At 36.8% G+C, this 27,630-nt stretch overlaps 1 protein-coding gene across 1 annotated transcript in view; it reads right to left on the bottom strand.

The window, feature by feature from the left end:
- PIEZO2 (piezo type mechanosensitive ion channel component 2) overlaps positions 1–27,630 on the bottom strand; it is a 206,138-nt gene that overhangs the window by 72,820 nt on the left and 105,688 nt on the right. The window contains exons 5-12 of the mRNA XM_087961504.1: positions 23,135–23,297; positions 16,898–17,096; positions 16,022–16,235; positions 8,937–9,105; positions 7,377–7,502; positions 6,564–6,602; positions 1,692–1,833; positions 1,012–1,157 (exon numbers count right to left, since the gene is read on the bottom strand). Coding sequence (XP_087817630.1) covers positions 1,012–1,157; positions 1,692–1,833; positions 6,564–6,602; positions 7,377–7,502; positions 8,937–9,105; positions 16,022–16,235; positions 16,898–17,096; positions 23,135–23,297 — 1,198 coding nt within the window. The remainder of the gene's footprint in view (positions 1–1,011; positions 1,158–1,691; positions 1,834–6,563; positions 6,603–7,376; positions 7,503–8,936; positions 9,106–16,021; positions 16,236–16,897; positions 17,097–23,134; positions 23,298–27,630) is intronic.

The raw sequence follows: 27,630 nt of genomic DNA, 5'->3' as shown, positions 1-27,630 counted from the left end.
ACATTGACCACTCTGTTGCTGAAGTTGTATTTATAATCAAGTTTGGTGCGATTAACCTTAAGTTTGTATCTATAGTTTGCTCTTGTGTTGTTATGGTTGAAGCTGAAATATTCATTGACAGGTAGGACATTGCAATGTATGATTTTATATACTATACTTAGATCGGACTGAAGGTGGCGTAGTTCTAGGTTTTCTAGGTCTAGAATTTCAAGCCTGGTGGCATGAAACGAGTAGAGGAGTGGAGAACTCTTCTTGTGAAATATTTCTGGACTTTCTCAACTGTGTTAATATGAGATATGTAATGTGGGTTCCAGACTGATGAGCTGCATTCGAGTATTGGTCTAGCAAATGTTTTGTATGCTCTAGTTATTAGTGTAATATTACCAGAGAGGAAGCAACAGTACAGTGGAATCCAGAATGATCGCTACCCAAGTTCAGCTCTTTCAGTCTGTCAGGACTGAACTTAGTTTAGTTGATTGGCCTAAACTGCCAATTTTCTGAATTGTTCCAGTTGATCTGAATCCTTCTTCAACTTTATATCGTTATTCTGACCAAAACAAAATATAGTGGACGATTTAGAAATGATGATTCTGTTTAATTTGCCTTATTTTTTGCAATCCAGTGGAAAGAAACTAGATAAATGAGATGAGGACTCTCTGTCTGTCTCTCCCCTGCATCAGCAAGATAATGCTCCAAAAACTGAAGATAATTTTTAATGCATTATTTACTACCTACATACTAAGCAGAACTGAGTACAATAACAATTGTAAATTACATAAAATACAATATATTATCGCAGGCTCCAGTCCCCAATCCTGTGCTTTATAAATTTGAAGCTTCAAGATCAAAATGTAATGTGAAGATGCTCTTTCATTAATTCAAGCAGACTTGCAGTGATAAAGATCAGAAAGAACAAATTTAAACAATATCACTAATCATAAAATATTTCCTGGATCACAGCATTGTCTCAATTTCAAGATGGACCAAGAACCAATAGACAATACAACCTACCATCATGGCGATCAAAGCACAGACATAACTCTGTTTCATGATAAAATGGAAAACTGAGACCATTGCATGAACTTTGGAGCTTTCTTCTTCCTCTGAATTTTCTTCTTCTTCCTCCTCCTCTCCTTCCTCTTCCACTTCTTTCTTTTCTGGGAAATAAAAAGTACTGTATGAACTGCAAATAATGTATATGTAATATAGCTTCAGAAAGCAATTTAGGTAATCTGATAATTAAAACCTATAAGCAAAATGACAGAATATGGCAGTAATCCACAAATATCTTGCACAATGATGACGTGGCAGCTGTGGATATATAATCAGATCTGTGTAGCCTAAGCAAGGTTGTTGGACACCAGGAAAGCCAAAGGACCTAACCTTCTAGAATATTTAGATCACTATTAAACAAAAGTCCGCTACATTTTTGCTATGCTAGTAGTATTCTGCCAATCTACTTAAAGATGGAAAGAGTACACATTATCATTATAGTAACTTCTCCAGCAAGATACACACCCCAACAGCCCCCAAGGTAATTGCAGACACCATAGGAAGGTATGGATTGGGATGCCAAAATATAGGTGATTTATAGGATGGCCCCTATCCTCCCTCAGTAAAATGAAAAAAGTAGATGAATTTACATCTAAACAATTAAACCATACAACCATTTATTCTCACATTTTGATGACTACCTAGATCGTTAGCTGAGGGATCCCACTTGTATTGTGGTCTTGAGTACAGATCTGTCTTGGCAGGTCCATTTTCTATAGGGCGCAAAGGGTGTATGCTTTGAAAATCAACAGGTGTACCATTCAGTGTCACAAGCAGGACCTATTGAATGAGGATTAAGAGGAATCCTTTGAAAACAGGCAACATGGGAAAGCAATCACTTCTACTCCTTTTCTTGATATAAATTCAGGGCTGCTTTCATTTTCTTTCTCAACCATATAGATTAAATACAAAATAGGACACACTCAGATATTCAGAAGATTAAATAATGCTTACACATACAAACATCTAATACCCAAATTAATTGCTTCTTAAAGAATACTTATATAGAGGTATGTTCAATTTAATTTAATGAACTCTATTTTCAAATAATTTTGCTCACAAACTGTCCAAAATGTCAATAGCAATTCGGTATACAACAATAAAATATTTTTCTGTGTTTCTTACATGGTATATAATAATAGTTCTAGTATACCTATCAGCTTTAGAAACCAGACCGGACTAAGAAACTAATGTCATAAAGGCCCAAAGTTACTTTTATTAGACCAGCTTTACATTGTGTGAATTAGGGAGGATAAATCTGAAGCATTTTCTCAAGTTAGTTTCTTGGAATGGACAAGATACGCTTATCTGATCATCGCCTCTATAATGGCATTGTCCTTCAAGGCCATTCTTTAGGCCTTCTGCATCACTTCCAAAATCACAATAGTTCCAAATACAGGTCGTTATTACCATAATGTCCCACCTGTAGTTTTCCATACATATCTGACTACTTTAAGGAAACAGGATAGTGGAATATACACTGCTTAAAAAAATAAAGGGAACACAAAAATAAGACATCCTAGATCTGAATGAATGAAATATTCTTATTAAATACTTTGTTCATTACATAGTTGAATGTGCTGACAACAAAATCACACAAAAATTATCAATGGAAATCAAATTTAGCAACCCATGGAGGTCTGGATTTGGAGTTACACTCAAAATTAAAGTGGAAAAAAACACTACAGGCTTACCCAACTTTGATGTAATGTCCTTAAAACAAGTCAAAATGAGGCTCAGTAGTGTGTGTGACCTCCACATGCCTGTATGACCTCCCTACAATGCCTGGGCATGCTCCTGATGAGGTGGCGGATGTTCTCCTGAGGGATCTCCTCCCACACCTGGACTAAAGCATCCCCCAACTCCTGAACAGTCTGAAGTGCAATGTGGCATTGGTGGATGGAGCGAGACATGATGTCCCAGATGTGCTCAATTGGACTCAGGTCTGGGGAATGGGCGGGCCAGTCCATAGCATCAATGCCTTCGTCTTGCAGGAACTGCTGACACACTCCAGCCACGAGGTCTAGCATTATCATGCATTAGGAGGAACCCAGGGCCAACCTCACCAGCATATGGTCTCACAAGGGGTCTGAGGATCTCATCTCAGTACCTAATGGCAGTCAGGCTACCTCTGGCGAGCACATGGAGGGCTGTGCAGCCCCCTAAAGAAATGCCACCCCACACCATTACTGACCCACTGCCAAACCGGCTGGAGAATGTTGCAGGCAGCAGAACGTTCTCCACGGTGTCTCCAGACCCTGTCATGTCTGTCACATGTGCTCAGTGTGAACTTACTTTAATCTGTGAAGAGCACAGGGCACCAGTGGCGAATTTGCCAATCTTGGTGTTCTCTGGCAAATGCCAAACGTCCTGCACGGCATGGGCTGTAAGCACAACCCCCATATGGTATGTGGACGTCGGGCCCTCATACCACCCTCATGGAGTCTGTTTCTGACTGTTTGAGCAGCCACCTGCAGATATTTGTGGTCTGCTGGAGGTCATTTTGCAGGGCTCTGGCAGGGCTCCTCCTGTCCCTCCTTGCACAAAGGTGGAGGTACCCTGATGCTGGGTTGTTGCCCTCCTACGGCCTCCTCCACGTCTCCTGATGTACTGGCCTGTCTCCTGGTAGCGCCTCCATGCTCTGGACACTATGCTGACAGACACAGCAAACCTTCTTGCCACAGCTCGCATTGATGTGCCATCCTGGATGAGCTGCACTACCTGAGCCACTTGTGTGGGTTGTAGACTCCGTCTCATGCTACCACTAGAGTGAAAGCACCGCCAGCATTCCAAAGTGACCAAAGCATCAGCCAGAAAGCATAGGAACTGAGAAGTGGTCTGTGGTCACCACCTGCAGAACCACTCCTTTATTGGGGATGTCTTGCTAACTGCCTATGCTTTCCACCTGTTGTCTATTCCATTTGCACAACAGCATGTGAAATTGATTGTCAATCAGTGTTGCTACCTAAGTGGACAGTTTGATTTCACAGAAGTGTGATTGACTTGGAGTTACATTGTGTTGTTTAAGTGTTCCCTTTATTTTTTTGAGCAGTGTGTGTGTGTGTGTTTGTGTGTGTGTGTGTGTGTGTGTGTGTATATATATATATATATATATATATATATATATATATATATGGTATATATCGGCTTGAGATTTGGTTGAATTATTTTCCACGTCATTGTCAGTTGTTCTTTTAAAGTTGTACTTAGCGTTTCAGCAGAATCTCATCTGCCATCATCAGGCTTCTGTATTCTATATCAATGCAGAAGCCTGATGATGGCAGATGTAATTGATGCAGAACACCCCCGGCAACTTACACTTTCACAAAAATCAACACAACAGAAGAACACGACCACAGACCGAAGCGCACTGCCTGCATCACTACCCTAAACCATCTGAGCCATACATGAGCAAGACCCCCACCATGAGTGTGGCACAAACTCAAGCCAAACAGCAAATATATATATGAAAACATATATATATATATATATATATATATATATAGAATGAGCCTTCAGCTTTGTTGGGGTATTTTACCCACGTCATTATATATATATTGTGCTTTTAAAGTATGTATAATCAGCGTTTTCAGCAGAATCTCATCTGCCATCTGCATCATCAGGCTTCTGTACTGTGTCCGTCTGTGGACACAATGCAGAAGCCTGATGATGGCAGATGAGATTCTGCTGAAACGTGCTACAACTAAAGCACAACCTGTGGCGTGAAAATACCGAACAAAGCTGAAGGCCATACATGTAAGTACCAGCTCAATATATATATTAAGAAAATATATATATATATATATATATATATATATACACTTAAGAAAACATATATATATCAGCATTTCCATTTTCATAAGGCTGCAATTATTACATTATCTTAATAAGTATAAAATATTAAATAAAATAATAAAACAAAATGTGGGTTATGTAAAACTACTTTTATATTAGAACTATGCTTTGATAAATTACAGAATAAGACAATCGTTTTTTTAAAATGTATGGAGTGTTTAATTATGAAAGGCCTTAGTTGGTAAAGATTTGAGAATATGTAGCAAAAGATTCAGTCCCAATTTAATGCAAATTAGGAAATACATGTTCTTAGAAAAGACTACAAATGGCCGTGATCTGAGTGGTTCTTGGTGTTCTCTGAGCATGATTGTTTTCTTGCAAACATTTCGCTAGCCAAACTAGTGCTAATATGGAGTAGGGTTGGCTCTCTATTTATATTCTAGTGACTTGTCCTATCAGTATTGGGGGGAGTGGTCTAGAAGGATTAGGGGAGACATGATAGCAGTGTCCTAATATCTCAGGGGCTGCCACAAAGAAGAGGGAGTCAAGCTATTCTCCAAAGCACCTGAGGGCAAGACAAGAAGCAATGGGTGGAAACTAATCAAGGAGAGATGCAACTTAGAACTAAGGAGAAATTTCCTGACAGTTAGAACAATTAATCAGTGGAACAACTTGCCTCCAGAAGTTGTGAATGCGCCAACACTGGAAGTTTTTAAAAATATGTTGCATAACCATTTGTCTGAAGTGGTGTAGGGTTTCCTGCCTAGGCAGGGGGTTGGACTAGAAGACTTCCAAGGTCCCTTCAACTCTGTTATTCTATTCTATAGTTCCTTAATTGGGCTGTTTACTGTTAACCTGTCTGGCAGTTCCTTGATTGGGACATCATTTACTTCTTGATTGTTGCTCAAGTAAGCAATACCCCAATCAAGGAACTGCTAAAGAAACTAATAGTAAACAGCCAAATAAATGTATCCAGAAAACAACCAATCTCAAAGAGAACCAATTTCAACCCTGAGCTACAAACATTCTCTTTTATCTTGACCATGATCTGATTTATAGCTCTCCATTTCAATATTCAGACAAGAGCAGATCCTACCAGCCATGTCCATTCACTGTGCATGCTTAAGACGAGTGAAAAGTCTATGTGGTCTATGAAGAAACTATACAGGAAGTGACCACAGTTGAGACTGGAAACTTGGTTGTCAAATGAAGCAGTTGCTAAGTGAAACTGCAACTGTGAGGATAACCTTACTTCAGCTGTCTTTTGCTTTACAGTCCTGCAAAGGTTGTAAAGTGAGGATTGGTAATAAAGTTACTTTTTCATCATCATCATCATCATAACTGTGAATAGTCACTAAATGAGGCAGACACTAACTCGGGACTAAGTTACTCATATACATTCTTCAGTATTAGAAATATAATTGAAAAGCAAGGTGACTGCTGGCTGGACAGATGTAATTTTGTTAGTCCTGGGCAGGCAGAAATTGCTACCAAAAGGAGGCATTAAAGCTGTGACTGTTTTAGGTGGTTGTATGATTGGAAAGGAATCCTAGATGCAGGAGACAACAGCAGGAAGTCAGATGTCTAAGCTGACTGTCTGATAGCTAATTTGGATCAACTTCTACTCCACCAAATCCTTTAATCCCCCAAAATTGTCAGAAACAGAACCAAATTTATTGTGCAAATTGATTGCAATTTTGAAACCATGTACTAACGTCAGGTGGCTTGTGTTCATCCTGAGTCATTGACAGAAGCTGCAAAAGCAAAGCAAGAATAATTTGTTAGTTCAGAAGGTGATAGGATGCAATAGTAGTAATAACAATAAAATAAAACTTAAGAATGATAGATTTTAGTTTCAAAATGATTGCATGCTGAAAATCTATATCAAACTATATAAGGTATAGTGTAATTTTATTCCAAATACTGTACAACAGCAACATACAGATAATTCTTGATTTATGACAATTGGGACCAGAATTTTTGGTTGCTAAGCAATGCTGTCATTAAGTGAATCATCACATTATCAGGGACTCACTTTTATGGCCATTTTTACTACAGTCATTAAGTGAATCACCCTGTTCATTAAGCAAATTACATCACTATAATTTGTGGAAGTGTATCTGGCTTCAATTGGCTTTCTTTGTCGGAAGCTGGTTGGAAACGTTGCAAATTGTGATCGTGTGGCTGCAAAACCCACAACCATTGTAAATATGGGCTGGTTGCCAAGCGTTCAAATTGCAACCACTTAACTCTGGGAATGTTGAGGATAGGTCATAAATCATTTTGTCTCCAGCTGTTGTAACTTTGAATGGTTATAAACTAAGAACTATATGTAACTACTCAATGATAGTTAAATGCATGGTAAAAGTTACTGCTGATAATCACAAAATAAATTAATTTTGTAAAACTTTGTAACTGGTCTCTGAGAGATCTACCAGGATAGTTTAGCAATGAACACGTGCACACTCAGTTCTTGCTAAAAGATATAAGGAGTACAAATTAGATTAACTGATTCCTTTAGACTTTACTTTTCTCTCATCAGTTGTGTAGTGACTTGTATACCACAAGCTGCGTCTTCTGTCTGCAGTTATTTGAATTGGGGTGCACTCTATTTCATCTTCCTTATTTATATCTGATTTTTCATCGTCAGACATCTGCTAAATGAGAAAAAAGAAAAAAAAAGATTAACTCTGGAATAATTTTGAGAATGAAAGTTAATCTGAATTTTGAAATAAAAAAGTCATTGCCCACTGTCTGAAAATCTAGGCAATAAATCTAAATTTACTGTATATGCAATCCGAATTGCTTTTCACTCTAGTCCTTGTAAATTAAGAATTTCACCAAATCAGGTGCAGTATCTTCTTCATTAACAGTTTAAATAATGAACAAACATCAACGGGCAACAGTAACTGCATTTTTCCAAACAAGAGCCATATTTACAGAGCTTCCTGCCTAGTGTATGATTATAAGCAGTTGGGAATGCAGACATAGTAAAATAAGAAGCATTTTTCCTAGTCATCTTCTACCATGTCAGCTTTCATGCTATCACAAGCTGTGCCCAATAAAACAATATGGTGTTTTTTCATCAAGATATATGAACATTAGATTGTATATAATTTAAATAAGTTAATACAAATATATTTAATTATTTTATGTAGAACTATATACAGTAGTTGTGCATTTAACCACAGATAACATCATCCCAGCTTAAACATTTGCTGATTATTTTTATTCATCTTTTTCATTCCTCCAAAATATTTGGAAAGAAACTCGTGCCAGCCATTATAGCAACAGCAATAGCACTTAGACTTATATACTGCTTTATAGTGCTTTACAGCCCTCTCTAAGCGGTTTACAGAGTCAGCATATTGCCCCCAACAATCTGGGTCCTCATTTTACCCACCTTGGAAGGATGGAAGGCTGAGTCAACCCTGAGCCTGGTGGGATTTGAACTGCCAAATTGTAGGCAGCTGGCTGCAGCAGAAGTAGCTTGCAGTACTTCACTCTAACCACTGTGCCACAGAGGCTCCATAATTATGCTTATATATCCAAATTATGCTTGCAATAAAATAAATTAATAAAATATTGTAATCCATATTTTAATGGAATTTCTGAAACTATTTTCATAAATGTCAGTCAATGAAAACTATATATACATATACATATACATATACATATACATATACATATACATATACATATACATATATATATATATGAATGATAAGAAGCCATTTAAAACATGTTTCTAAGTACTATAGAGCTTTAATTTAGTCATCTTATGTCAAGGATGGACTAACAGAACCTCAGGCAGCTCTGTTTTATGGTTCTTCAAGTTGTATGAGACTACAATTGTATGAGACTGCAAGTGCTGGTTTTTAAGATAGGAAACATGAGAAAAACAGAAAATTCTATTGTGGCATATCACAGATGAATGTTAGATATTAATAATATTTTGGAAGAGGAGGGAAAAAGTTTCATGTATAATGCAAAAGTGGTCATTTTTATGCACCAGGGTGAAAAGCAATTTGAAGGATTTGTAGGCATTTGTTTTAAAGATTTTTTTAAAATTAAGATAATTATTTCACCTGTACAATAGGTTCATTAAACCAAAGTCGAATCAGAGTTGCTAGGGTATAATATAAGAGTAGCAGCAAGATAGGGTTGGTACGGTGGTACCAATTCAAATTTTGGTTGGTTATGAGTTTCCAGGTGCTTGAACAGTTGGTCTGAACAAGTGGAGTGATACCAAACAACCTGTAAAAATAGGGCATTACATAAACATAACATTTCATCCAAGCCATCCTTCTACAATCTTGCTTTTCATATAGGCTTCAACTTCCATAATTCCCAACAATCTTAATAAACTGTATTCATGGTTTTCAGCATAGAAAACTGAAAGTTGCTACAAAATTCACAGATTGTTTAAGTTTGTTTCCACAATATTAAGATTAATAAAAGTTATGCCACAGATTATTGATTCTATTTTCAAAATCTTCATAAGTATTAAGAACAGGAGTGGGATTCAAATTTCTTAACCGGTTTTGTGGGTGTAGCCTCATTTGTGGGTGTGGCTTTGTGGTCATGTGGCTGTGTGGGCGTGGCTTAATGACTGGGCATGGCTTGGTGGTCATGTGACTGGGTGGGCATGGCTTGTATGTAAATATTATAAATATTGATGTAAATATTGATTTTTTTTTATAAAAAAAGAGCAACTCTTACCCAAAAACAGGCAAAGCAGGCAGGCAGATTGAGTTGGTCACAGAATCACAGATTCACTTAGAGATCTATCTATCTGCAATCAGCTACCTGAGTCTGCACTGAAAAGCTTCAGTCCTAAGGCAGTTTCGGTTCTGCTTGTAGATTAGCTAGAAAGCAAGAAATCCTAGGATTTCCTGCTTTCTAGCTAATCTAAATCTCAGCTGATGGTCAGGGGAAAAAAAGGAAAAATAGCAACTTACCAAACCAGGCAAGTTGGATGACTCGCATGCCAGGTAAGGAGTGAGGGGGGGAGGGGAGGGGCCAGCCAGTGGAGCGATTTTCCGGTTCTCCAAATTGGGGCAATTGTGTGTGCAGCGTTTGCAAGAAATTATCAGCTGTGCCACCTGGACAGCTGACAAGCGCTGCGCTCGGGTGCACAGCATTTGAAAATCCTCGTTTCCTGCTTTTTCAACCTCAGCTGTGCTGCGCAAAGCAGCTGAGGAAGGAAAAGCAAGGAATAAAGGACAGCCTAGAGCCCGGGCAGGCGGGTGGGCCAAACACTGAACCAGTTCAGTGTCAGCTGCTCTTTTGTAGCTACAGGTTTTGTATAACCGGGCCGAACCGGTAGCATCCCACCCCTGATTAAGAAGCATCACAGCAAAATTAAGAGTAGAATTAAGCGGTGATGTTTTCCTGTGCATGAAAGCCAAGCAGAAAATAAATATTTTAACAATTTGATAAAAACTGTAGAAAGAGTTAACACTAAGCGGTTTGACCTAATTGCTATAACCATGGCCTGATCTGCCTTCTCACTCACATTGATGCTGAAACATATTGAAAGTCTCTAAAGCAGATTTTTTGATAACTTCGAAGTTACTCCGTGCTTCTGAAGTGTAGAATTATGTCAGTCAAAAACATTTATTCATTTATTAAATGTATATGCCACCAATCTAAATGTCAATGACTCTGGGTAGCTGACATCCTCATAAAACAGAGATAGAAACATTAAAACATTAAACACTTTAATCTAGCAAACGCTTTTTTATAAGAAATAGGGGACAAATAAAGGCTATCATATACTGATGGATTTCTGAAGCCTGCAGAAACAAGATGGAAATTTCTATAGAAAATGGGGATTTGCAGAATCTGATTAGAATAAGTGCCTGAGCAAACACTGTATACTGGTTGGATGCATAATTCTTGGTATTTTAATTGCTGCATGCCATAGCTTGCGCATCCTGAGCAGGTGATCCTCTAGATTAGAACTTCTAGATTACTCTCACGCTCACTACAACCAAGCTACCATAAGTCTCCAACTTTGCACCTATACATTTGATTATTCCTATCAACATGCATAAAATAGCAAGATAACAATATTAAGTCCAATGCAATTTTGACCTGCATTAACATACAGATATGTATGTACCTCTTGTACCGTATGATGGTTGGACCATGTTTCAAGTATTGTGTCCAGTTCTGCGACTTCCGGGTTGAGCCCTCCTCACTGATGGACCATAGATGACTGTCCATGGCTATGGTCCGTGCTCTTTCATTGGAGAGCCCCGATCATTGCGATTAGGGGCTGAAGCTGCCTTGGAGGGGTGGTGGAGTAAGGGGAAGCTGCAAGCCAGGTTGAGGGGAGCCGCATCTCCCCTCCTGGGCTTTGTCTCCCCCCCCCGAAGACGACTGCAGCGGTGGCTTAAAATGGCCACCCCGAAGAGGAGGACTCAGCTGGATTAAGATTTGTGCAGGAGGGAAGAAAGAGGTGGATAACATCTGAACCGGGACAATTGGGCGATGCAACTAAACAAAAGTACCCCGGGAAAAGGTGAGGACTTTGTATAACGGAGAGTGCCATCTTCTGACAAAAACCTGAGCTCAAACAAAAGGGAAAGCATCCTGTTTCTGTATGAATTTGGGTTGATATAATGTTAAAGAAATATTGAAACAAAGTAAGAATCTTAGAAAGTGAAAGCTGAACCAGAATAAAGAAAGAAGCAAGGAAAGGCTGATTGTGGGATTGATTGACGTTTTTGGTATAGACCCTGGGCTGGAACAACTGAGAACTTTAGATAACTGAAAGAAGAAAGAAGGAAAGTAAAAGTGGTTTTTGTGGACTTCAACGATTATAAAAATATAAGAGTGTGTAATGATGATATCTCTTCGCGAATTAAAAATGGAACTTAAAAATATGAGAGAACTACTACAGGAAAGAGGCGAATCACTTTGTTCTGTGTTAGAAGAAATGGAAATGGCGATTGAAGAACAAGAAGAAAGAACTTTAGAGGAGGAGGAGTCAATTCAAGGAGAAGCCATCTTAAATAGACAATTAACACAAAGGACACTACAAAGATGAGGGGAAAGAAGGAAGGCTAAAAAGTTGAGATTTAAGAAGGTAATCAAAAAGGGGAATACCTGTGAAATCAGGAGAGGCAGAAATATCCAGCAGAAAAGGGGAAAGGAAGATATCAAGAAAGAGAGGGATATAAACCGGAATGAGAAAAGATATGAGAAAAAGAGGGGGAGGAGAGGCAGTAAGAAACAGGTGCATGAAATAAAGAACTACGGAAATAGTAAAATGATGAAAAGAAATCGTTTTTTCAGAGATAATGGTTGATGAATTAAAAAGGGGATTTTGCAGAGTGACAAGGGGTAACAAGAATATATTTGCAATTAAAAAAATACTTAGAAAATAGGGTAATATAGATTATTAAAGGAGGGATGGATTTTATTCTCAAAAGAAAAGTTAAGGTTTATTGAAGAAATTGTAATAATTGAAATGGATGTGAAGATGTTTAAAAATGAGGTTAATATCAGTGACCAGAAATTGAATAGTCAATTTTTTTCCGTTTTACTTTTTTTGAAATTAGAAATAAAATTAAGGGGGGAGGAAATATGTTGCAGAATCCAAATGAAAAGATGTAATGTTTACTATTGTAACTACTTAAAAATAATGGTTTATCGGGAATTAAGATGAGGAAATAAAGGTATATTTTAACCACTGAGGTGTCACACTCAAAGCAGTAAAAGGGAGGAAACCTATACTTGTTTCTTTTTCTTTTGTGTTAAAACTTGTATTAATCTAGAATCTATAGAAAGAATGTGTGATGGAAAGAAAAAGAAATGGAAAGATGGAAAGAAAATATGACAGATTAAAGAACTACTTAAATTAATAAACTAATACAGACTATTAAAAGGAAGGAGAGACATTGGTAACTTTGTTTTTATTAGGCAAACATATATTGTTATTTTTATTTTTAAAATAAATATTAAAGGATTATATTTGAAATAATTGAAATGAAACGAAAAGAAGTTTGGATTAAGATTAATGTAAGAGACTAGGATTAATTTGCTTGTTTCTCTCCTTTCTGAAAGTTTGAAATGGAAAAGGTAATAATAGAATTAAGTATGTATATATGAATATATAATTATTGTCACATTTGTAGGTAAAAGTGATGACCCGGAAATATGTTGTCCAACAAAAAAGAGCTTTTTGTTTTTATGTGAAAAATTGAATAAAATTTGTTTAAAAAAAAAAGTATTGTGTCCAGTTCTGGAACAGATTCAGAGGAGAATTACTAGGATTATAATCAATGGTGGGATTCAATTTTTTTCTTACTACCGGTTCTGTGGATGTGGCTTGGTGGGAGTGGCATGGAAAGGATACTGTAAAATCTCCAGTCAGAGGTGGTATTTGCTGGTTCTCTGAACTACTCAAAATTTCCGCTACCAGTTCTCTAGAACTGGTCAGAACCTGCTGAATACCACCTCCGATTATAACGCACTGGAAACAAGCGTCATGAGAATGGTAGAAGAATCTGGGCATATTTTCTTTGCAAAAAAGACAGGGGAGATAAGACAGCAATTTACAAACATCTGAAAGGTTAACATGGAAAAGGAACCAGACCTGTTCTTTGTTAAAACTGAGTGCATGACTAACAGATTGACATTAAAAAGAAGACCCAGTTTAAATATTAGAATGAATTTCCGGATAGTAAGAATTGTTTAACAAGGGCAGAATCTATCAAGAAAAATCTGGAGCTTTTCACATAAAGGCTGAATGGCCACCTGTTGCGGACAGTTTTCAACAAGATAGGATTGACTAGGATGGCCTCTAAGGTCATGCAATTTATGTTCTATGTTTCTAGGAATTATATATAGGTCTTTCATTCCTTATTTTTATGAGAAATCTTAAGGAGTTTTATTTGAATCTACATTCATAAAACATCCTGCTTTTACCTTTTTCCTTTAAATATGTTGACTTTTAAACTGATTATTTTTTATTATGTCTTTGAAAAATTGCTTTGTATATTGTACTGTAAAAATTTGAAAGAAATGTGTAAATCTTTTAAATCAAATTAATGTCCATAAAAAGAGAAAAGGAGATAAGAATTTAAATTTTCTAATGACGATTTTGATGAAGTATATTTCATTAAAATGGGCAACTTAGAAAAGAACATTAACACAATTATGGATGCAAAAAAGAATGCTATGACTTTTTAAAATAACAAACAATATACTGTAAAAGTAAACGTAGCAGATGGCTGTAACATTATTCCTCTGTTAATGTATTTTCCCAGCAAAAGCTTAGTAAACTAATGTAAGGATATCTCTATGTATATGCACTTTGATCTTCTTTTCCTGACACATTTGCAACCTGTGACCTTAATACAAATGCAAGATACTGATGCAGCATTAAGGTTTGTGATGATGTCAAGGGAGAAATATTGCAGCTTTCCAAAAACAGGAAAACAACACTTATTCTTGTTCCACTATGCAGAATAGTTGATTTTTTAAAAAAATATTATACACACACACATACGGGCGCACGTGGGCGCGCACACACACACACACAAAAGGATTTATTTCCTACACTTCCTTGACACACTTATCTTCCTAACATTTTTCCTCCCTGATACCTGGATGCTAATGAGTATCTATCTCACCGCTTAGCCAAGAAAGGGAAATTAAACACAGCATATCCCTCTCTTGTGGCGGGTTCAGTGCAGCTAAATTGAATTTAATAATTTTGACAATTTCTAGGTACTGATGAGTGCCTCATAACAATTAATTTCTCTTTTGTGATTGAAATATTGCTATACCTCTTCTATTTTTCTCTCTCCCTCCCTTTTTTCTCTCTCTCTCCCACACACACACAGACACAGACAAACATGCACACAAATAAAAGATATAGAGTGGATTGTGTATACTCGAACAAGATACAAGAGGCCTAGCAATATTATTTTTGTGCCAAACTACTGGTCTATTTTAAATTTAGTGTTTAGAATCATAAACTGCATTATAATTTTAAAAAATACAGTAATGCATCCTATGCTAAAATATTTGAAAATATTACCTGAAAAAGCAGAAAATTAGCAACAATGAGAATTTCCTGCTTCCTAGCTTCAGCATAAATTCTGCAAGTTTAAAGCATATAATTTTGCACTTTCGAATAATGAAATATAAATGACTGTTTAAGGATTTCCATTTATTTTTTCTACTCTGGCCTGGCCTGACCTGACCTAGTCTGGCCTGTAGATGGCAGAAGAAAGCTTGCATTTTCACACACATTCAGTCATAGAGCAAAGCAGGTAGCACTGCTATGCAGACTACAATAGCAATAATTAGTTTAAACTTGTGTCTCTTAGAAGCTCAACCTGTAACAGATTTATATCTTGTTACTCCAATACAGGAACAACACAGTAACAGGTATTAAGGCTCTCTCTTTTCCCACAAGTTCAATAGGAAAGTTTTAGGCAATCTGAACAGAAACCACATTTTTCCCTAAAACAAATCTTTATATAACAATACATTTAGAAGATTGCTTTCTATCTATATATATAAAATCAAGGAAATTAATTAGCAAAGTAAACAAGAATGTTATCCATCTACTTTTTCTGGACTTACTGGGAGATAGAAATCTTGTATTCCAATAGACATCTATCTTGTCAACTTCCTAACCTTCAGCTTGCAAGGGTCTAGCAAAGCCTTCTCTGTTGTGGCCTCTGCCTTCTGAGAACATTCTGTTGTGAGAGGTGAGATCTGCCTCCATCTTTCTGGCCTTCGGGAAGGGTCTTAAAATATGGCTATGCCATTTGGCATAGGGCCCTGATGGGGATGTACTATAGTGGTTGGTTGAGTGAAAGATAAAAGCCTATGCCCACATTATCTCGTTGCTTGGTTTTTAGCTTTTACTTAATCCTTGTTAATTGCAATGTTTTTATATTTATGTTTTAAAGGCATTGTAAGTTGCCCAAAGTCACTATGGGTAGTGACGTAGGTGGCATATAAATTAAATAAATAAATAAATAGAATTCTTTAAAAATGTATTGATTGTACACTATGACATGTATTTTACATTTCTCTGAATATATTCCATCTTTATCTTTTACCATCTATTCCAATAGCCAACAGTTCTATTTTGCTATAATTCCATTTATTTAAAAAACAAAATTCTGATAAAACTTCTTACCGGGCATAATAGTCACCAGGTGGAATGATTTCCTGAAAAAATTGTAATTGGTACAGATAAAGTGCAATTAAATGGCCTCCACTGAATATTGTCATTAACACACAAAGGCAGCTGAAGATCAGAGGATCAAATGCTCGACAACAGGACCACCATGTGCACAAGCCCAAGAATAAAAAGAAATATACAGCTGAAGTCAGGGAAGGCAACATCATTCCTATAAAAATTAATGAAAGGTAAATGCTCTATACTCATTATATATGGATTAAGCATGATGTTTAAAAGCATTGCAATAGAAATTATTAATCACAATAGCATTTTAATATTCTGTATTGCACAAAGCTGAATTTATTTATGGACCAATTTGAGTGGCTTGAAATAATTCTCAACACATAAAATACTATCAAAATATACTTTGAGAAAGAAGCATCAGGAAATGTACTTTAAAAAACAGTATATTCTAGAGTGCATATTTAGATGCAAAACTTATCCTTTTTTTAAAGAACGTATCAATACTGTATATAACTGAAAGTGATACATTTATATATATTTGTCATTCGAAAATAACACAAAGCAGAAATAAATGTATTCATCAACAAATTTGATAATTATTTGAACCAGTGTAATACAGCTATTCATTTCTTATGATAAAACAGTTACCTGTTTATGTATCCTGCCATTTATAGGCTGGATGCCTGATGAGGACTAGTTTTCATAACACATTTTAGGGATAATAAATGTATGCAAAAGCAATGAAATTTTACATAAATGAGGTCATTATATATTTATTTATCAAAAGTCTATTTGTGTGCTAAAAGTATTAAAGACAATCATAACTGTAACCATTATTGAGGAATTTAGCAAAGGAAGAGAGCCCACCTGTTGTACCAAGTAAAATTGTAACAACAACTTTTCCAGCTGTGATTATAAGGTTACCAATAATTTCCTTCACTTTGGAAGCTATGGAGGCAATTCTGCGGAGTATTTTTAATTTTGTGGTTTCTTCCTCTTCACATTCTTCATCATCTAGATCTTCACATATTAATGCCTCTTCAGCCTCTATTCTCTCAATTTCATTCTACAAATAGAAAATTGAAAAAATATATAATGAATCTACTTAATACAAATCACCAAAAATACAGAGATTGATTATGAGTCCAAAAGTGTTTCCTAAATTAATGCTAACTATTCTATATTTCTTTGTAGATAAACAGTTTATTCTTACTTTTTTTTCTATATGTTGCCTAAACAATTACTGTCTAAGTATGTCTCCTGATTCTATCCTGTAATTGGATATTCCCATAATCTTGGTTATTTGATCATCTGTTGTTCCAATAATTGTAAACACTTCCTAACTTTTTCCCCTATCCATGACATTCTCTTCTCCCTAATCATCTCAATCCAATAACTTTCCCTATAAAATCTTCTCTACTGTTATTTCCATTGCTTATCCACATTGCTCACCCACAAGAGATGGGAGCAAAGTCTAATCAATATAGTTTTGTCCACACAGTCTTTTATTGTTGCTGCCCCTATGGAATGGAAGATGGCTTGCTTTTATTGCAACACTTTGTGAATTTCCAGCTGTTGTTTCTTCAACTCAATGTTATCTACTAGTGGGAACCCCAAGCACAACCATTGTCCTGAAAGTGTGGTAGGGAGGGGTTCAGAGTTTTAATATTCTCTTCCTCTACATCATTTTGCAGGTGGTTTATTTCAGTGCTATCGGGACCCATATAATTGGCCCAGTTCTGTAGCTCTCTGTCAAATGTAAAAAGGAACTGCTTATTTCCTTTTCCGCTTCTCTTCTTTCTGAAGCAGTTCTCTTCCAAAACTGTTTCCCTTCAAGCTATTGTTCCTCTTGTAAAGAGGGGAAACACACACATACACACACAGACTCACATGGCATTTTAAATAGAACTTTACCTGTTTATTCAGGAGTGATTAATTACTCCAGGCAATACCTGGTCCTTTATCCATCATACCACTTATGCTCTAGAGTCTCGAAGGTCACTTGTAATATTTCCCAGTTTATTAGGCTTTTTGTTTGTCATTTGTATTTCTATAACTTTCTGGTTTGGCACAGCAATCAAACAGGACAGGTACAGACGTCAACAGATAGTTAGGACTGCAGAAAAAACAATTGCAACCCAGCCTGTCTTCCATTGAGGACCTGTATACTGCATGAGCCAGAAAAAGGGCTGAGAAAATATCTACAGACCCCTCACATCCTGGACATAAACTCCTTCCCTCAGGATGCCACTGTATGCCACTGCATACCAAAACAACTAAACACAAAGACAGTTTTTTCCCTCATGCCATCACTCCGCTGAACACCTAATTCCCACAGCATTGTCTTATGCCTATTGCCTAAGGACATTTGCATCCCGTAGTAGGGCTATATTGCTATTATCTTTCTCATATTTCCTATTACCTTCTCCCATTGATATCTTACAAAATTGGCACATATATCATATGATTTATGACTGTATCTTATGATTTATATTTTATGGTTTATCACTATGTGGTTTGTATGTACTCTTGAGAGCTTGCATGCCGGAGACAAATTCCTTGTGTGTCCAATCACACTTGGCCAATAAAGAATATTTTATATTCTATTCAAGCATTCAGCATTTGACAATTTATCATCTGTTTGAATTTTTTTTCACTGCACATTATGATACAAAGTGTATATTGAGCAACTTATTCGAAGAACTGTATCTTTTGTAGTTACCTGGCAAGATCCCCCAAAATTTCTCAATGTTCATGCTATATAACACATAACAAACAAGTCAGGGAAAAATTTAAAGGTGCTGATATCGGGCACCCTTTAAGAAATGACTATTTGAAAAGAAATCTCACTGAGCAACTTGGGTCATGGAAAAGGTTTTGTTTTGTTTTTACTTATAAAAAGCTTATTATAAATGTAAACAACTTTGTGGAAATTTATTCAATCCTATAAACACATTTCAAGTATTTGCTGAGTAATAACAATACAGAACCCGGGGCATGTGATAATTATCTAATTTGATCCACATCTATTCAGAAGTCCAAAGGCTTTACGACTGTATTGGGCTTTTTTCCCCCTAGGCTCATTTAGGTTAAGACTCAAAGCCTATCACTCAACATAATTTTTTAAAAACTGTCAAATTCAGATAAAGTCCAGGCCGGAAATGCGCAGCTACCACAGCAGCTGTGACTGCTACTGCTATATTTTGAGCCAGAATGTCCATTAGTTACATTTTAGTATGATTTATTAACATCCAGCTTTTAAATGTTTCCTCTGTGAGACACCACACACACACACACGCACACACAAATGCACCATTGTGCTAAAATAATATTGTACTGTAGATCTTATTGACACATACACCAACAGGGGGTCCCCAGTCAGAATCAAAATCCATTCTTGTAATTTGTAAGGTATTATAAATTGTTCATGTACAAACATATTCCAAAATAATGGCTGGAACTTATAACAGTCTTCTGTTATAGTGTATTGTAATTATTAACCGTTCTTGTTTTTATTGCTTAAATGCTTTAAAAATTTTGTTCTGAATTAATAACACTTACATAAATAATAATTAGAGTATCATATGTTATATTAATGTCACAATACTGGTAAGCTTCTATACAATGTCTTTGTGAGGATGCAAGACAAATTCTCTGCTTTAAAAAATCTAAATGAATTTCTTTCCAGGAAGAATATGAACTGAATCTTTAAAAGCTCTTATTTATAATAATTCAGACATTAGGTGATTTTTAAAAAAAAATCCTATGTAATTATAAAAGAATTAATTTATTGTATAAACTTGCTATTTACCTAACAAGAATGCACAAAATCTGTGAACACAGCTCTGTACAAATCCAGACTGACAGGTTGTTTCACTAAAAATTTAATATATTGATGGGTGGTTTTTTTTTCATAAATGAAATTTAATGAGATGTTGGTCTAGGGCAGGGCTGTCAAATTCCTGGCCCGCGGGCTGGTTGCGTGACGTGCTGGCCACCCCCGCAACCGGTTTAGCGAAGGGGGAAAAAGTCCCAATATGTCACATGATGACACCGTGACGACATGAGATTGACACCCCTGGTCTAGGGCCAATACAAATGCACCCTCAGTCTTGAGAGTTTGATGAGTGATTTTGGATCACCAAGTCTTTTCAGTCCAACTCCTGAATAGAATTCTGCAGTGCAGCAATGACTGATATTCAGGCACCACAATGATATTCTGTGGTGACATTTTTCAACACTTTACCAATTCTGGATAGTTACATCAATTTCTTACATAGCTAGGAGGTTAACTGAAAATATTTGAAAAGCATGGAAAATATGTTATATGGGCACTTATTAATTAGGAATTTAAGCTGAGTGTCTCATCTTGGGAATTTGGAAGTTTCTCTCTTCCCATGTGAGTTTTGAGCAAAGCACATTATTCATGCTCCCACTCTATGGAATAACCTACCCCAAATATATGGATGACATTTAGGAAGGTAGCCATAATGGAGCTGTTTAGAATGAATAATGTAATAAAGTAGAATGGCCAATTTTGTTTTTCGCAGGTTTTATGTTATTTGAGGACCCAGATTGTTGGGGGCAATATGCTAACTCTGTAAACTGCTTAGAGAGGGCTGTAAAGCACTATACAGCGGTATATAAGTCTAAGTGCTATTGCTATTGCTATTTTGTTCATTGGTACACCAGGATAGCTTAGATCTGCACCGCTTTTAGATATGTTGTGTGTATGCTTGAAAACAGCTGAAAGTCCATGTCGAGTCAGCAATAAATAATGAATATGTCATTCATTGTTCAACGGTTCTTTTTTAACGTTCAGAATTGTCAGTTGATGGGTTGTTGTTTTTTACAGAATTAGATGGGCATTGCCCTTAGGGTGCACGGATACAGAGAAGTGATTATCAACTTTTCCCTGAAAAAGGATCTTTGTCTCTGTAAATATCTCCCAGAGAAGCCTGACACAAGTGCTGGAGTGTTTTACTTCCCCTCGGATTGTGCTCTGAAATAATACAGAAAGAAAATGACTATGATGTTATGAAACCGCTTGAAGACACCTACTATCTCCAGCTCTTTTTGCAGATTCTCACCTGCCTCCCCAAATTTAGCAGCAGTGTTGTAAATCACAAATGAAGGAAGAGTCTCCCAAATAGTATTGCATTAGCAGCCTTTAATGCATGTTCATTTCAGAACCCAAAATCAATTAAGGCCAACCATAGGATGCAGGGCATACATTAATGCCAAACCAAAATGCAATATTTATCAGTTCCACATCCTTACCTAGTGGAACAGTTTCTGAAGGGCAAACTGAAACAAAACACTCCTTTGTGATTATTTAGCAAGCTTTTTAGAAATAAGGAAATTCCATTATGGAAATAATTCAGCATTTGATCTGAGTCGGTTTTTCCTACAATATTGTATAAGGCTATTCTACTAAGACACCTGTACTAGTCAGATAATTGAATAGTTTTGTGCTCAGAAAAGAACATGTCTATACATGTTCATCATTTGCTCTGTAACAGACAGCAGAAGCAAATGGATGAAAAGTATGAAGGCTTTATTCCCTGTACATATGTTATTTCATTACTGCTGTCTACTTCATCTCTTAGGCAAATTGCATCCCGGAGGGAAAAGGGATGGTGATGGTAAAGTACTTTAAAGTATAGTATGAGTACATTGTAAAAGGCACTAAAGATCTCCTCTCTGGCCTTGCTTTGCTCATGAAATTTGCTTCTCATCTATTGTCCCCTTTTTGGGGATCCCAGAATCTGGGGCATGAAATAAAACTTAACTGAATAAGCAAATAAACACATCAGGAAAATAAGGAAAAGCTTTTTACAAGAAATAATTAACATATTTACTTTTTTAATTGAAGAAACATTAATATCTGACAATATAAATAGGCCATTTTAAACTGAAAGTATGCCAGATTATTGGATTGGTATTTTTAATGTTTCTGAAACCCATGTGAGTAAAAGAATATATATCTGGGAAATCTTAATGTTTTTATAGTTTTCCCATGCATTTCTTTATAGAAACAATTCAACTGAATTCTGAGTTTCTATGTAAATACATGTACGACTATAGTATGAATTTCTGTGAAGACAATGGATAAACTACTCTGCATAATTTTATAGTCTACCTTTACCAGGTTCTAAAATTAAGGTTTCTAGTATAAGAGATCTGCATGTCATAGGATATGTCTCAGGAACATCTGTCTCAACAACACTATTATAACTGACCTGTATAGATGATAAGACCAAATTTCAAGTTAACAGATTGTTTGGAAATTCTGAAAACGTGGAGATTCTGCAAATACAAATAGTCCTTGCTTACTGACAGGCTCTCATGCTAAAGTTATGATAGTATTTTTAAAAAAACAGCTTTACAAGCAGTCCTGACATCTATGACTGTCACAGTGTCCTGAAGTCACATAATCCCCATTTGAATGCTTCGTAACTAGTGTAAATTGATGACCATCACAGTGTCCAACTGTCATATGGTCACTATTTGCATGCTTCCCAAATGGCTTGCAAAAAGCAGCGTTAACAGAGAATGGGGCCATGGCTTCCTTCTTGGGGCTGAGAGAACAAGAGTGAATGGCCCCAGGTCACCCTTCTGGCTTTGTATCCAAGGCAGGACTGGAACTCAGTTTCCTGGTTTCTAACCTGATGCTTTAATCACTACACAAACTGGTCCATTTGACATTATATGCTTGCATCAAATGTTATAATGTGACTTACATAAAATATATAATTATACCATTTGCACAATAATAGGTTGACTGCATTGCGATTTTTTTTTTTATATATAACTGTGTAACAGACGCCTATGATTTACATTTCTAAATAGGATAGGATGTTCTGTTTTTAAAGGAATTTCCGTTGAGAAATGCTAAAGAGATAGTAAAAAATGAAACCCGCAGCAAAACCTATTCCCACTCTTATGGGAAAGTACACAAGTGGGAGTTGTAATACTTCAATTAGTATAAAATTAATAATAAAGCATTTCCCCTTCAGCTGGAAAAGAAAATTGCAAAGCCCATCCATAATATCAGGCACACTAGGAAAATAAAAATAAAAATTAAAGAGTAATTATACATACCATGTCTTCATTTTCAAACTGTTCATTGTATTCTCCCAAATTTTCTTGTTCTGCCTTTTGAACAATGTTTCTGCACACAAGCCATGTGACCAGGCTAGCAATAAACATGAGAATATCAGGAACAAAAATCCGGATCCCATTGCCAGCATCTGCCCCTTTGACACTGTATGAAAATGAAGAAGAGAAAGAAAATTGGTTCTTATTTGACAACAACTAAAGGAAAAATACTTTGTATTTTTCAGCTATATCTTGGATTTCATTGTTTTTTTTAAGACCATAAGTATGGCTGAAGACTAAACTTCTGGATGAAGGGATGGCAGACCACATCATCACCGAAGAAATGGAGATGCACTGTGATGAAGATTGATGGATCAATGATAAGCCTGATCCAACAAAGAATTCCTATATAAAGAGAGGATGAGAGAATTTCCATCTGGGTTCTGGACAGATGCTCCTCACAAGAAGACTGTAGAAAAGTGGTTAACTCATGAATTGGAGCACCAGTTGAGGAGGGAACAATCAAATTTATAGCTACAGTGGAACCCATATCAATACTAGGTTTGTCAAACCTCACTTTCTGTAATCCCTTAAAAATATAATTATTTTAAAGCTAACAGAGAACAACTGATCTTAATTAATTATGACACTAATTTAATAATTTAAGTTGGACTATCTTACATTTCATTTATCAGAATATGGATATGCAATAGGTCTATATATATATATATTCATACTAATATTAATGCTAATAATAATAACAAGCCTTAAGTACAAATGCATGCAAAGTCAGATAAGACAGATAGCAAGTGCCGCCTCTGCAAAGAAGCTGAAGAAACACTGGACCACCTGTTTAGCTGTTTCAAAAAGATTGCACAGACTGACTACAAACAATCGTATGATAAAGTAGCAACAACGGTGCATTGGAAAATCTGCAAACAAATACCATTTGCTGCAAGCAAGAACTTGCAGAGAAAGTCATAGAAAATGAAGAAGTTAAAGTATTCTGGGATTTTAGATTTCAAATAGGCAGGCATTTGCTGCATAACATACCAGACTTAATAATTATCAATAAAAAAGACAACAAAAAAATCTGGATAGTGGATGTGGCAGTACCTGGAGAAAGCAGGATAGAAGAGAATGAAGATTAACAAAATACAAAGACCTGCAAATAGAAATAGAATGATGTGGCAAAAGAAAATAACAGTAGTACCAATAGTAATAGGCACCCTGGGTACAATCCCAAAATAACTAGAGCAGCGGCCCCCAACCTTTGCAGCTTGGCGGCCTGGCTAGGGGAGGGAGAGGGAAACTGGGCTATGTGAGTGGCAGGTCAGCACACACACAAGTGCGCATTCAACTCTTGCATGAGTGTTGGGCCGGTGTGCATGCATCCAGCTTGTGCATACATGCGAGTACCCACCGGCCCACCGCTTGTGCAAGTTGAACTGTGCATGCACGCTCTGGCCAGCACTCGTCCAGCCCAATTCTGAATAGGCCATAGCCTGAGAGTAGGTTGCAGCCCGGGGATGGGGGACCCCAGAACTAGAGCATCATTTGAACACCATAGGCACTGACAAAAATTCATGATCAGTCAATTTCAAAAGGCATCTTTAGTCAGAACAGCTTATTGTTCTGACCTAGGCTTCACAACATCACGAAACAGACTCCTTGCCCTGACAAAATCCCTTTTTATTTGGCTAATGTGAATTCCTATCATTTGTCAGTGTTCCAGATATTGTCCTAATTAAATCATGAGCCTCAATCCAAGCTTCAAAAGAATCCAAAAGATGTATTAGGAGCAACATGTCAGCATTATCGCAGTTAAAGCCAACTCTGGCACACATGATTTATGGTCACCCGTGACCCTGTTCCCCCCTCTCCCCCTGGGTATGTCATCAATCAGATTCTCCAACAAAGCACATTCACGGGCTGGGTGTCATCAATCACATTCTCCAATGAAGGATTTTCAAAGGCAAAAGATCCAGTAGCCTAGCTACAATCTTTGTAAGATATGCGTGGAATGTACTTCTGGTTTTTTATCCCTCCCTGCTTATGGCAACTCGAAAACAGGCATAGGATCCAGCAAAGTCCCGGCAAACAGTCTTTCAAGGGTCAATTGTAATCACAGACCTTATCAGGCTTGGAGAATTGTCAGGCCAATAGCTTCCAAGTGCAACTGTCGGGCTCCGTTAGGGATGATAGATGATCTGAGCCCGTCAGCACCTTTGCAGGAGCCATATCATCAGAACCCTGCTGATGATAGATACTCCCAGGTAATTGCGACAGCTGCAGTATGGGAGAATCATAACGTGCCAGGGGCTCCTCAGTCATCCGTAACTTGAAAGGAAACCCCTGTCTGTATTTAATGGATTGTTGGACTTAATTTAACGATTCTGCCAAAGCTGAACTGAAAAAGCAACTGTGATGAAGGAACAGGCAATGAGGGGGAAGTTTAACTATTTATTTACTTGCGAGGAGATAGGAATCATGAGCAATGGATAGGTGATAGGGAAGGAAATAGTGGACTTATTAGGTAAACAGGATGATGGGAATAAGGGGTAATTAAGGGAATAATTAAGGGCGTGGATAGGAGATAGAAGCATTTAGGTGGTGTGTTTATACCTTTAAAGAACACTGTAAGGCAGAGGCTTCCAGTGGTAACCTAAACCGGTTGGGATTCCGTTCTTGTCGGATGGAAAATTTGTTTGACATTAAAAACCCTTGAAACCTGCTTCCTGCTCTGCATGGTGCTTTGTGGTTTGTGTGCAAATCTGCAAGTTTTCAAAGACCGGCTGAGAGAAACGCTGTACAAGGAAATACTTGGCAAGAAGTCTGTGAGTCACAAACTCAGATAAACAAATCTTCACACTCATTAAATGAACCAATTGTTTCCCCTTTCTCTCCTATGTATTCCCTATGGGAGGGGCCATTCACCATCCACATGTGCCTTTACTCTCCAGTCAACCCTTGTTCCTTAACTGTTCCCTTTTCCTAACAGTCTACGCATGCGCATATCAGGAACAGGCTCCAGCTTTTCTTCTGCCCCACTGATCTCTGACTCCAAAGGCAGCTGATAACTGTTGGATGGCCCTGGCCCCATCTCTGCCTCCAATGCAGAGCATTCATCAGAGCCTTCCCCAGACTCCAGGACTGGCCCATGTTCCTCCCCAACCTCCTCACTGTCCAAGTCTGCCGCCAGCTCTGCTGGCCGCTGGTGGGCTATAACAACATTTCCAGGCTTCCTGAATGTCTCTTGCTGGGCTTCTGGCCTGATGCAGCAGACATTTTACAATATTATATCTTTTGATGCCAGCATTTGATTGTTTATAATTTTTGCTTTACTTGATGGTATGTATGGAAAGTCTAATTTTCAGCATCTAACCTACATTTTCCAGTATATGTCTGCATTTTTTCTTTATTAATTTGTTTTCAAATACAGTATGTTATTTATTCTTCTCAAGGAATGTAAGATAACCAACTGCCTCCACAACATTCCTTGTTAATTATCTGAAGAGAAAAACGATTTCTTCCTAGCAAAATAAATATAGTAGATTCCTGATATTTCAATATAGAAAATTTCATCAGCTGATGCAAAATGTAGAAAAATATCATCATAGGATAAGAGGCATAACATAAAAACCACTTGGCATAGACTTTAGCAAACATAAAAATTTCAAGTCTCTTGAAGAATATGTAAAGCCTTAATAATCACATATCTTATTTTTTTTGGCAGTAACACTGTACAGAAGAAAAAGCAGTTTGGCAAAGAGTTCACCAACATATCAATAACACATTTGCCAAATATTTGCTTTCCAAATAGCATCATGAAGAATGCTGCTATTTAACGACATGCCAAAGTTAGTAGGCTCATTACTGACATAAAGCATGCAACTTTTATGGGTCAATGCTGCAAATGAAAACCAAACTTGGGCCAAATATAAAAGTAGGCCCTCCCCTCCATGCTGTTTCTTACGCCTCATTTATTTTCTATACAAGCCAAATTATGTTTTCAATGAATTGCCCAGAATAAAAAAAAATATGTGGACCTCATGCTGAGCATTGATAGATCTACAAGCAAAATCCAAAAAGACTTAGTATCTATCCTATTTTCGGTGGACCATCTCTAGCTATGTGCATAATTATGTGTTTATTTAATTTTAATATGTCAATAGAATGGCTGGAATAGTAAAAAAAAATCAGAAATAAAAACAAACCCTGTTGGATAACATTTGCATAAGACCATTAGCTCAGGAAAAAGATCAGAAAATATGAAGATGGAAAAGGTAGATGATAAAATAATATATAATAATATATCTAATTATTAAAGCACTGAATATTTTGGTGAACTCTCATATCAGAAACATTTTTCTTCTTTTTCCATTTCTTCTTTTCTCAACAAAAAGCACTATTTCTCATATGAGATTTGAAAACAGATATTGAAACAGAACTACTGATGGAAATGTCTTAAAAACATTTTCAAGACAAAGGGAGCAAAA

The sequence above is a fragment of the Notechis scutatus genome, chromosome 3, assembly GCF_049901735.1.
Source record: "Notechis scutatus isolate UNSWTSFEM ecotype Mainland chromosome 3, rNotScu1.2, whole genome shotgun sequence".
NCBI classification, from domain to species: Eukaryota; Metazoa; Chordata; class Lepidosauria; order Squamata; family Elapidae; genus Notechis; species Notechis scutatus.
This window is presented reverse-complemented; position numbering and strand designations above follow the sequence as displayed.